Below are 12,566 nucleotides of genomic sequence, written 5' to 3'. Positions count from 1 at the left end.
AGGCACTTTACCTGGAAGCGGTTAAGGAAATAAGCGCTGAGGCTGACTGGCACGCGCTCTCTCTCCCTTCCTCTTCTAATCTCAAAGGGTCACTTCTGTAGTGGTGGTCCAAACCATGCTGGCCTGTGGTGATCTGACACCTCTAATCCTCCCGTTTTGCCTGTATTACGAATACGACGAATATTTATATACCGCTTTTTAACAAAAGTTCCCAAAGCGGTTTACTCACACACACACACCCCTCATACAGTGGAATCAGCTAGCAAACCTTTTCCTAGACTTGTAAGACTTCCTTGCACTATGCCAGGGGTGTCAAACTCAGATCTGGTGGTGAGTCAATTGGATTCCGATGCGGGGGGGGGGGGGGGCGGTTTGCACATAGTCTTGTGCTGCCTTAAGTCGCCTGGCACCGCCTTCTGTTTCCCTTCTATTTCTCCTCCCTCTGTCTCTCATTACCTTCCCCCTCTCTTGCCCTGTCACTTAAATTAGCTGAATGCACTACTTTTTACAGCAAAATACATGTGGGGAAAGATTGTTTTGTGGGTTTTATGTATTTTCAGAAGAAATTCTGAACAACATATCTGCTGATACCAGATTTTGCATGGATAATCCTGCCACTCTCCAGTCTGCCCATCTCCCTTGCAGAGGTGTTGCTAGGTACTTAAAAGATCCAGGGCTTGGGCCCAGTGTTCCCTCTAACAGAGATTCGCAGATGTTGTTGACTACAGCTCCCATAATCCCCAAGCAAAAGCTATTGATATAGAAATCAAATAAATAAATAATAAGTAATATTGCAGCTGTGGATTCTGGAAGTTGTAGTCCACAACATCTGGGAATCCCTGTTAGAGGGAGCACCGCTTTGGCCAACAGAGCCTGCCTGAGGCCCACAGCCTCCTCCCCAAGTTGTGATAATTAAATCCTTTCATGCTCTCTAAAGTTATCCAACACTCTCCTCCCCACTAATTTACTTCACTGCTAAATATGAATCTCCTTTTTCTCTTGCATCATGTTTTTCCTTTAATCAGTACCCACAGAGTTGAGAACCAATGTGGTGTAGTGATTAGAGTGTTAAGACTAGGATTGGAAGACTTATGTTCTCCATTCAGTCATGAAACTTACTGTGGGACTTTAGGTGAGACACTCATTCTCTCCTCCGGACCTGCTTCACAAGATGGTTGTGAGAATAAAAATGGGGAGGAAGAACATGTACACTACCCTGAACTCTTTGGAAGAAGAACAGGATATGTCATAAAATATGTGTCATAAAATATATGTGTACTAGCTGACCCCGCACAGAGCATCTGTCCAGTTGTGCACTGAATCTGTGGCATCCCCCTGCAGCGCCCCCGCTCGCTCGCGCCCCTGCAGCGCCCCCCAGGAGCAGCAGCAGTTGTTGACCAGGCCGTACTGCCACCACCATGGCCGCTCGTTCCCCTCAGGCCGCTGACAGGCCCAGGCCCATCCCTTGGCTGCCTGCCTCCCTCTGACAATGGCCTCAGTAGCCTCAAACAGCAGCAGTGGTTAACTGGGCCCTTCCTTGCTGCTAGTGCTGCCATGGCCGTTCATTCCCCTCAGGCTGCTGACAGGCTCAGGCCCGTCCCTTGCCCTTCCTTCTGTCTCTTTTCTCTTTCCCTTCTTTTTCTTTCTCTCTCCTCCACTTGCTCTTCCCCACTCTTTCTTTCCCTTCCCTTCATGTTTTTTTCTCTCTCTCCCTCCCTAACTGAGTTAACAGATTTTGTTCATCTTGTTTCTTCATTTAATTCACACAATGGCATCCTCCTTCTCCTGAAGGGGCTCTTTCCTCCCTCACAACCCATCTTTTTGCAGACCCCTGCCTGCTATCCTTTTATATATATAGATTCTTCTCCTCTGCAATCAAGAACATCTTCCGACCAGTAACAGTTGCATTCCAACTGACCTTAACCATCACAGGCTCCTCCTCCCTATCTGCATATGGAATCCCCACTGCCCAATCAGGTGCTTCTGCTTGCAAACTCGTGTCAGCCAATCGCCTCCTTTCTACCGTCCCCACACATGGCCCGTCTTGGAGAATTAATAATAGATAGATAGATGTGACTATATCATATACATACTTCTAGCCACATGCACTCCAATCCTAAGCATGTAAACTTAGAAGCAAATTCAAATAGCCTTTTATTACATCTATCACAGCAGCAAGCAGCCCAGCTTGATCTCCTATGAAAACACATATGCAACTATACTGTATGTCTATACACTCTAGTGTATAGTGTTTGTCTATACACTACAGAAAGAAAAGCCATGAATTTGGTTTCAAATGGGACAGCAGAATGTTATATCTGGAGTTAATTTATTTAAATAATAAATATATGGAGTTATCCCAATTTCTTAGGATTTAAAAACAAGCAAGCATTTCAAGGTCAAGGGAGCTTTTAAAATGAGTTTCTTGTGATTAGATTTGCAAAGCCTTATTTTGAAGTAAATGCATAAAAATATACTTTTGATGGGGGAGGGGAAATGCTTAATATTCATATTAGCAATTTGTGAAGCGACTTTCAAGAAGTTAGATATTTTAGGTCATTACAAGCTTATTAAAAAGACAATATGTAAAGTATATCTGAGCTACTGTTACAAGCACAAAGCAAAATAAAATAGTCATTATTATAAGGAGAAACATGTTGAGATAAAACAGTTTCCTCATATTTTGCTATTTAAACCATTTTGAGAACTTTGTTGCTAAAAAAAGCAGCATATAAATATTTTTAATGGAGAAGAGGGAAACCCAGACCAGATGAGAGCTATAAGTAGTTTAGTATCTATCTTCAAACCCAACAGCCAGCATATGGTAAATCAAAAGGCAGGAACAAAAACAAAACCAGAGCCATTTTGTTAAGAGCATTTTTCTTCCCTCTTATTCTTTTTAATGCTTTTAATACCTTTGTACTGACTAATTTCCTCACAAGAAGGTTTACTGTTGGGATGGGGAGGGTTTTTCTTGCAAGTATGTACTAGTAATTGTGGCTTGAATTATTGGCAGGTTCTTACTATTAATGTCTGTAATTAGGTAAATAAAGTATTTTATAAGTATCAAGGAAATATGCTCCCTTCTGTTCATCTTTTTAGTAAATGTAGCAGTAGTTCGATTATACATTGCTGGTGCCACCTCTCTTACTGAAAGAACTAGTGCCCCAGCAATGGGGCTGCAGGGAGGCACACGGCAGCCCCGTGCACCCACTTTTTGCAAGAGTGCTGACGGCGGGGGGGAGTGGCAGGGCGGGAGCTGGCAGGTAGGCAGCTCCTTCCCTGCCCCCTAAAGGACCCCCCCCGGCTCTTCCAGAAGTACACAAAACTGATTCCATGCACATCCCTACTGATGACAGGCTTAATTTCATGAGTAGTTTGAGTGCAGTGGCACATTTCATAGGCCCATAAAGGCATGGGCTTCAGATGCGATCTCGACATCATCTTTATAGATAGAACCCGTGATTGTTTTGTGTTTGCTTCCTACAGAGACGAAGGTGTTGTGGAAACCCTCCACCATTACAGAAGCCGGTGGAGATCTATCCGGATAATGTATCTTACAATGTTCTTCAGTAGCCTTGGTTTGTAAAGCTGCTATTTAGTCAGTGTTATGTCTTGTAGTATGGACTTTATATCTGTACAAGTAATTTTTAGCCCGTTGAATAACGGGCGCTAGGAAGGGAAGGGGCCGAAAACCGCCCTCCTGCCCTCCCAGCTGCCCAACTTCCCCCCACCCACCCCAAAGGAATAAGGGCCGCCGCCGCCGAAAACCGCCCTCCCGCTCTCCCAGCTGCCCAAGCCCTACTCACCCGAGTCAGCCCGCAAGAGCCGGGCGAAGTGCAAGCATGTTTTCAAAAGGTACAGAGAGGAGCTCGCGAACAGAGCTCCTCTCTGTACCTTTTGAAAGCATGCTTGCACTTCGCCTGGCTCTTGCGGGCTGACTCGGGTGAGTAGGGCTCGGGCAGCTGGGAGGGTGGTTTTCAGCGGCGGCGGCAGCCCTTATTCCTTTGGGGGGGGTGGGGGAAGTCGGGCAGCTGGGAGGGCGGTTATCGGCTGTGGCGGCGCCGCCACCAGCCTCTATGCCGCGGCTGGTCTCCCCGGCCGGGCAAGGGCCCCAAGCCGGCCGGCTTCGGCGGCGGCGCCAGGCCTCGGCGGCGGCTCCACCACCACCTCAGCCGGCTTCCCCCGCCGCCTCCTCCCCCCCGCCTGGCTTCGGCGGCACGGCCATGGCTCCGCCGCCGCCTTGGCTGCGCTGCGTCCTCTGGCCGAGGCGGTGGCTTTGCCGCCGCCTCAGCCAGTGTCCCCCGCCACCACTTACCCGGTTTCTTCGGGCGGCCGCTTCTGGCCGCCCAAGATGGCCGCCGGGTGCTGGCGGTCGTGTCTCCCTGGCTCTGTTCTGGGCATGCGCTTTGCGCGTGCCCAGAAACGCCGAGGAAGGCACGAACACACGCTTGGTGTCTGTCCACGGACGGACACCAAGCATTTTATTAGAGAGGATTGCGTATACATTCAAAAAAATATTTTGTGGAAGCGTTTATTTCATGTTGTAAGTCACTATGCACATTATAGCTGCCATATGAAACAGATGTGCCTCAGAACCTATTGTAACATGTAGGTCTACTCTCACTGTAATTTATCTAATTGGGGAAATGGAAACTCCCTTCTTGCCTTCCTTTTAACAAGATGGTCAGTATTTACAAATGGGCCCAATCTTCTTGCAGTATTTTGTGTGGGGCTTTAAATATCCACTTATTTTTCCAAGACCCAACCACTCTCAGTTGAAACAGGAGAAATTGCCCTGCCATAGATCTAGATCCTTAATTTAGTGCATGTGGTTTCAATGAAACAAAAAACAAAACTCTCCTAGGTCATGCATTAGGAGTAATTCATAATCTTGAACTGGTGTGGTTGCTCATATTCCAATGATACTACATTGTTATAAGTGATCTGTCTTAATACCTTGATCATAATCTGCCCTTGATTTTAGGTAGAGAGGGTGATGCACAGTGACTTCATTTTAATATGGATTGCATAGGCTACAACCCATATGTACTGTTGCACAACCATGCTTGCAATAGGGCAACACGGGTCTGGAATGCAAGTTGCAGAATTAGCATAGCAGTTATGCACTAGATCAATGTCCTTCCACAAGTTGTTGATTGCGGTGGAGGTCAGTCATTATTTTTATCCAGCTAGCTACCTATAACACTTTATATAATGATTTAATAATCACATTGCAAAGTAACTTTAGTTTTTTATATTACAGGTTTCTCTATTGTCATTATGTCAATATGGCCCTATCTCAAACAGGTGTGTAATCACTTTAATTTGAAATATATTATCTGTGCTCTAAAACAGGGCATGCACAACCTCAGCCCTCCAGCTGTTCTTGGACTACAATTCTATCATTTCCAGCTATAGTGGCCAATAGTCAGCGATAATGGGAGTTGTAGTTCAACATTATCTGGAGGGCCGAGTTGTGCCGTCCTGCTCTAACAGTGTACATTGCAATAAGAGGATTGCTTTTTATGTCAAAATTACATTGTTTTGAGCTGTGACACGTCTATGTATTTCGTAAATTAAAACTACCATATAGAACTGGTTGAATAAAAAGAGGCATGTTTTAAGATTCAACTTCGTAATCACAATTAAAATATTGAAGATTACAACATTTAACTTTCATTCATAGTTTGATGTTGCTCAGCTTCATGGGTTTTACTCAGTCCACTTGGATGCAATACGTGCACACAAAGGGATCATCATAAAGCATATCAGAGCCTTGTCATCAGTGGGTACTCACAGATGATGTGTGTGCAGGCACTATGCCAGACTATTATGGGGAATTATAATTAATTATTAAAAACATGCACATGTCACTTCTCAACAATGAAAAAGTTCTCACAGTGTGAGTAAGAACTGTCCTAAAAGGGCTAAAAAGAAATACATGGGATATGCCAGCAAGAGTCACTGGAAGGGATGCTGTGCTGGAATGAAGAGGGATGATTACTTTCCCCCTGCTGAAGTCCCCAGTTTAAAGTGCTTCTTTACCCAGCTAGCATGTTGCAGCCCAGGATTGTAGGAGGCACACGCTGTCCTCACATCCTCTCTAGCAGCCTAGTGCAATCTTTGTATCTGCATCCATGCCAAAGTGAGGAGACATAAGGCTCCATTATGTCCTGTGGTAATCCTTCCATGTGTGGATAATATTGCATCCACAGTGGATTGGATTGAAATCTCCTTTTTTCTTTAGAAATAACTTTCCACATTTCAGAACAAAGAAAATGTCCTATTGCAATTCTTCCTCCACATCTGCTTTCATGGCTGCTTATGTGCGTTATGTGCCATGCTGCAACGCAGCAGAGGAATTTACTTTCAGACAAGGTCATCCTGCTTCTTACCATTCTGTTCTATTGCCAGCTTTCCCCCAAGCCCCAGTGCATGGCTCTGTTCCTGCTTCTGCTGGGAGTATGCTGTGTTTTAGAGTTCTAGGGAAGAACAAGATGCTAATGTAAGAAGTGAGAGGGTTTTTACTGAAGTTTAATGGATCCGCTGAATTTCAGCATACTTAAAGAAGTTGAAGCATCTTATGGGGGGCAAGGAGAAAGCGACACATGTTGCTCTCTGACCTTAGGAGTTGAAGACTGCCCTAAATCTCTGAATCTCCTTTGCAGCATTGATCACTTACATCCTTAATTCTATACACACAGACATAACCACATAACATGATGAAAGTCTTCTATAGGGTGGGTGGAGACTCCTAGAGGGTCTCTGTTGTTATGGATGGACCACCATCTGGTTAAGATTGGATTCATGGCCACAACCCACCTCTTTGGGGTTCAGGACCTATTAGGATGGTCTGCCCAAGAAGGCTGTTGGATCCTATAGGATTCCAAGAGGCCTTGGAGGTTTTAGGGTTGGTTCTGCCAGTAACTGGTCTCCGGGGTGTCTCAGGGAGACCATATTATGCCTGTTTTAAAGCAATTGCATTGGCTGCCAATAGGTTTTCGGCCAAAATACAAGGTGCTGGTAATTACCTTTAAAGCACTAAATGGCTTCAGACCAGGTTACCTGGGAGAGTGGGGGGAGGGCAGGAGAGACTGGGGCAGAAGGTGGGGGGAGGGGGGAACTGCCAGCCCCAAAGAGTGCACAGATTCTCTGTGTGGGTTCAGCTAGTATCTATATAATTAATTTCCGTAGATGTGCTGCTGGGGATCCGTGCTGGAACTCTCGTGAGAGTGGCGGCACCACTCGAGAGTGTTCCAGGCTTTGGGTGGGCAGTGGGTGAAGTTGCGCTGGCGTGAGGAGGCGAGCAAAGCCGCACCGGTCTGAGTAGGCGGCCAGCCGGTGGGCAAAGCCACGCCGACCTGAAGAGGTGGCCTGTGGGAGGAGGTGGTGGCAGGCCGGCTGGAGCAGGTGGGCGGGTGGGAAGGGGGACTAGGGGCACAGATGCTCTGTGCCTGGTCAGCTAGTTTTATAAATTATTTTGGACATTCTCCAAACATATTGCCATACTTATTCAATGGTGTCATTTTGAATAAGTCTAGCTTCCGATTCTCACCTATAATTGTCTGCAGATGGGACCTTTGCAGATAATTTTTGTGCTTAGAATGTGTTATGTATTTTGCTTGCAGACCATTTGATTTCTATATGGTAGGATAACCATATAGAATAGTGGTAGGATAACAGCTGACAAAAAGTACTAGTACTCTTGTAGTAGTTTCTGAAACACTTCTTGGGGACATGTTGTTGAAGTTGCTTCTCTTTTTCCCATAGGTGGATAAAACTGCAGACGCAAGTTTCCTAGGCTGGATTATTGCTGTATATAGCATTGGTCAAATGATAGCCTCTCCCTTCTTTGGCACGTGGTCTAACTACAGACCAAGAAGAGAGCCACTTATAGTTTCAACTGGTATTTCAGTGGCTGCTAATTGCCTGTATGCCTATGTCCATTTACCTGCTTCACACAACAAATACTACATGCTAGTTGCTCGAGCTCTTGTGGGGTTTGGTGCAGGTAATTTTATTATTTATTTATTTATTTATTTATTTAATACATTTCTATGCCGCCCAAAACACAAGTTCTCTGGGTGGTTTACAAAACAATTTTAGAAGCATTTCAAACAGAATATTAGTGGATTGATTGCTGTAGACTATTTAAGGCAGCATTATGTTGTTAGGTTAATTTAAAACATAAGCAACTTTGAGAAACTGTCTCTTTCTGACAAAAGTCTCCAACACATCTGTACCAGCAAGGTGAGATTTGGAAACCCTGGATGTAAATACATAATTGAAGCCATTGCTTTACCTCAAACCAAGTGCTTTGCCATCTTCCCAAAGTTATGAGCTGTGTGGCTCTCAGCTCTCTGTGGCATCAAGAACTCCTGAGTCAGTGGCAGCCAAAGGTGCAACATTTGGAGTAACTGACTTCCAAGGGTCACAAAGATGTACTATGACATCGGAGAGTCTGTAATAGCTGACTGAGTTTTATTGACTTGATTGGCAAGAGCACCAAGAAGATAGGGCAGTTCCTTCAGAGGCCATTACAACTTAACTAGCTTAATACCTCAAATGTTATAGAAGAGGTGGTGTTTGTTGAATCTATAGAACAGACCCTGGAAAGCCACTGCCGATCAGTGTAGACAATACTAAGCTAGATGGATTGATGGTGTGGCTCAACATAGGATAGTTTCTAATGTTCATTTACTCAGCAGAAAGAACTAAAGATGTTAACAAGTTTTGACAGTCGGAACCAATCAGATACAGTTACAAATAAATCACTTTAGAATAAAGGTTCCTTTGTAGATCTTTAAATAATTGCCCTTGGCAAGCAGGCAAAACTGAGGCAGATAATGAACAGTACAGGCGGTTTAACATTTGTGGCTTGAATTACTGGCAGGTTCTTGTCTATTAATGTTTGTAATTAGGTAAATAAAATGCAGAGAATTTTATAAGTATCAAGGAAATTATCAAGGAAATACATTTTATAAGTATCAAGGAATTATCAAGGAAATATGCTCTCTTCTGTTCTTTTTTTTTTTTTTTTTTTAGGAAATGTAGCAGTAGTTCGATCATACATTGCTGGTGCCACCTCCCTTAGTGAAAGAACTAGTGCCATGGCAAATACCAGTGCTTGCCAAGCACTGGGATTCATACTGGGACCAGGTACAACGTATGTTATATTTTCATTCCTTTCAGATGAATCTCAGTCTGCATGAGGAAATACGGGATTCTCAAACCAGAGATGCACTACATGTTTTTTTATTCATTCATTTGCATGTACATCTTTGCCATTTGTTGTGTAAACAAGTTATTGTACTAATATAGTGGAGTTCTCTCTCTCTCCCTCCCTCTCTCTCTCTAAAAAGCAATGCATTTTTGGGGGGGGATTTGTTCTAATGAGGTATTACAAATCTTTGTCTTGTTTGCTCAGTTTTTGGAGGCAGTTCATCATATGTATTGAGGCGGCTGGCAATAGTTTTTATGTTGCTGGGAAAAGCAGAGTCATTGTTTCACTATTATTTGCAGTGACTCTTCTAGGCTGATCATGCTTCAGGGGAGTATGTTAGCAGTTGAATGTGTTCATCTACCCTTGATGACTTAGTAAAGATATATCAAGAGGCATCCACACAGCAGAAAGACAACAGTCATTTAGGATAAGCCACAATACATATCATTTCAGCCACCAACAGCAGTTAAATGGTGCAAATCTTGGAATTCAAATATTGCATAAAATAGGATTGGATCCTGACTTGCATAAACAGATGGAATCTTGTGCAGGGTGGCGTCTGTCCCTACTGCAGCTGCCTGCACCTCCTAAAAACCTGTTCGTGGTGGTTGGGGCCCCCTCTAGAATAGCATTGGATGAGGGAGTGTAGAATCAGCCAAACTCGGGTGAGGGCATGTTTTGTGTGAATGAAAGCTCATGCAAGGTACTTCTGTCCCATTTTGGTCTGTTTCCCCACTCGCATGCAAACCTTCTATACTGTTTCAGGAGGGTTAGGAACTGCAGTGCGAAGAAGAGGGTGGGAGAGCCCTCTGGCACAAGCTTTTTTCCACTTGTGCAAGTCGGAAACCAGGCCAAAGAAATAGTCTATCTCTTACAGAAATCAAAACAAACATGAGGAAGGCACTTTGATATTATTCTCTACTTATATCCTCCTTAGTTTTAATGCATGCTTGGCAAAAGAATAAATCAGGCCAAAGACTAGAACTTGGTATGTCAAGATGAAGAATGCATATGGATCACTTAAAGAAGAGTTATGCATCACTTCTGGGTATGCAGCTGGATACTTATTAATTCGTAATCTTGAATTCAGCTATTCTTGTTCGGCAATATATAAAATTTTGTGGATTTGTTTTTCAGTATCCAGCATATTTTATAAGGACTGCAACTGGTAGTGTTAAGCAAAACAAAAGCTTTGCTAATTATATTTCAGCATGCTCTTCAAGTCCTATTCTAATTAATGCTATTGTATTTTCTTAGTTTTTCAGGCCCTCTTTACTCTCATTGGAGAAAAAGGAGTTACATGGAAAATCATTCAACTTCAGCTGAATATGTACACAGCACCAGTTCTCTTTGGAGCTGCCCTAGGAATTATTAACATAGTTCTGATATTGGTAATATTTAGGTAATTGGAAACCAATATTTTTTTAAAGCTGTGGTTATACCAAATATTTATTCTTTGGTCTATTGATACAGTTCTAAGAATTTTCATGTTTTCTTAGGCTGATTGCATGTCAGTGTAGTAGTGTGTGTGGTGTATCAGTGTGGATCACCCTTTTTGTTTTTTAGTAAAGGCTTTCTACTCTGGCACTTGTTGGTTGGTCAGATCCTCTTCTACTGAGCTTTTAACAAATCGCATTCTAGTAACTTGGAATGTATACTGACCTTTTTTTGTTTTGATTTCCTGATCAACAGTATTGTGGTTGAGCTTAGCAACAAGTTCTTCCTGCCAATTATAGTGGGGAAAACCATCCATATTTTATTACTTTATGCAGGTAGTATTATGCACTTAATGGGAAAAGAGTGTTTGCATAGTCTGTTAATGGCATTAAAAGACCTTTTCAAAAAGAACTTGCTGGCCATCCCTTAAGATGAAGACAGAAGTGATTGTGTTTGGATGAAAGCCAGTTTCACATATTTGGTGTTTAGCATCCCACAGAATGGAACAAGTTAAATTGTATTCTCAGTTAGACTTCTGTTTTCTAGTTCAGAAAGTGGAAAAAACAATCTCCATGATACAAAGCTGAAGGTGGAACAGTCAGCACTAGGACTTGACATTTGGAGAGTTTATGTGAGCAAGAATTCTCCTAATCTAAAAGTTTTAGGGGCCAAAATATACCCCCAGGTACTTCATGAAATAGAAATATGGATCTTGGGATCATCTGACCTTAATTTTTTTTTCTTTTTAGAACAAGTTACTGGTTAGCATCCACATTGATAATTTAATATAAGTATATAATTGTGTATTACATAATACACTTTATATTTATATTCATATAATGAATTATAAATATAATTCATATTTGTTTATATATATTTGTTATATACTACTTGCAGAAGGAGATATAGTAGAAGAGTTGTGCAAGATGTAGTGCAACATGTTGCACAATTAGCTAATTCACTATCACTAGTGCAACATCTGCTAGTGCAAGAACTAGTATGGAACAGAGGTTACTTAATTTGTGCAATATAGTGTTGTGTGTTGTTAGCACAACAGCGCTTATGCTAGCACAAGATTAGTCTGGATGCTGCCAATTCAGATTTTTTGTGCCCCTAACCACATGCCTTCAGTTTTCTTAAGAGCTGAAACTGGAATATTATTGGTATAAATAAGAGGTTTTGTTCCTTTCATTATTGGATTAAACTGTTTATGTCAATGTCCACACTCCTAAAAATGTGTTTAATAGAACATTTGCAAATTTATTCATCTAATCAAATCACTTTATTCCATGTATTACTACAAATGTTCAGTCTTACGGCATTTCTGTAAATTATCTTGCTGAAAATAATTACCTCTGGTGCAGCTTGTCCTCAGCTAATGCTAGGAATGCCCCCAGTTATATGCTGGTTTTGAGATTTATTGATTAACATTAGCACATATGCTTTTGAGGAACTGTGTGTAAAGTGATTAGAAATGCTAAACAATTTGGAACATAACATGGTATTACAACATTGGGTATAAATGTATGACTGAAGCTAACTTCTGGTTTCTTTGGTGTAGCAAGAAGTTTTCAATGATTTTTTTCTCAATTTTTAGAGAACATGGAGTAGACGACGTGGGAAGACCATGCAGAAGCATTAATTTTCAAGCGGAAGGTAAAAATGTTATACAGAAATATAATATTGTGGTACACTTTGGGATATTAATAGAAACTAATAAGAAAAGTGATACTTTTGAGTCCATGTTGGTTGGTTGAAAAAAAGTATGTATAAGCCCTTTGAATTGCACACAGATTTGACAAGCAAATGAGAAGGCATGTAATACTTTGTCATCTACAGATTCAGTTTATTGTTAATGCAGATCATTTAGCTATTTTTGATAGGTAGATGTCTTATTAGTATA

The 12,566-nt window shown here is 42.2% G+C and overlaps 2 protein-coding genes across 3 annotated transcripts in view; one reads left to right on the top strand and one right to left on the bottom strand.

Annotated features, from left to right (window-relative positions):
- The window catches only part of ABHD18 (abhydrolase domain containing 18), a 51,862-nt gene extending 43,536 nt beyond the window's left edge, over positions 1–8,326 (bottom strand). The window contains exons 1-2 of one of the 2 annotated variants that reach the window (XM_053252242.1): positions 1,120–1,878; positions 12–160 (exon numbers count right to left, since the gene is read on the bottom strand). The gene's annotated coding sequence lies outside the window, so the exon portion shown is untranslated. Of the gene's footprint in view, positions 1–11; positions 161–1,119; positions 1,879–8,305 lie in introns of those variants that run through there. The other variant, XM_053252246.1, reaches the window with a different exon arrangement.
- MFSD8 (major facilitator superfamily domain containing 8) overlaps positions 1–12,566 on the top strand; it is a 28,862-nt gene that overhangs the window by 426 nt on the left and 15,870 nt on the right. The window contains exons 2-7 of the mRNA XM_053252236.1: positions 3,490–3,581; positions 5,267–5,310; positions 7,774–8,014; positions 9,049–9,162; positions 10,484–10,628; positions 12,261–12,319. Of these exons, the coding sequence (XP_053108211.1) occupies positions 3,490–3,581; positions 5,267–5,310; positions 7,774–8,014; positions 9,049–9,162; positions 10,484–10,628; positions 12,261–12,319 (695 nt within the window). The remainder of the gene's footprint in view (positions 1–3,489; positions 3,582–5,266; positions 5,311–7,773; positions 8,015–9,048; positions 9,163–10,483; positions 10,629–12,260; positions 12,320–12,566) is intronic.

The sequence above is a fragment of the Hemicordylus capensis genome, chromosome 5 (assembly GCF_027244095.1).
Source record: "Hemicordylus capensis ecotype Gifberg chromosome 5, rHemCap1.1.pri, whole genome shotgun sequence".
NCBI classification, from domain to species: Eukaryota; Metazoa; Chordata; class Lepidosauria; order Squamata; family Cordylidae; genus Hemicordylus; species Hemicordylus capensis.
This window is presented reverse-complemented; position numbering and strand designations above follow the sequence as displayed.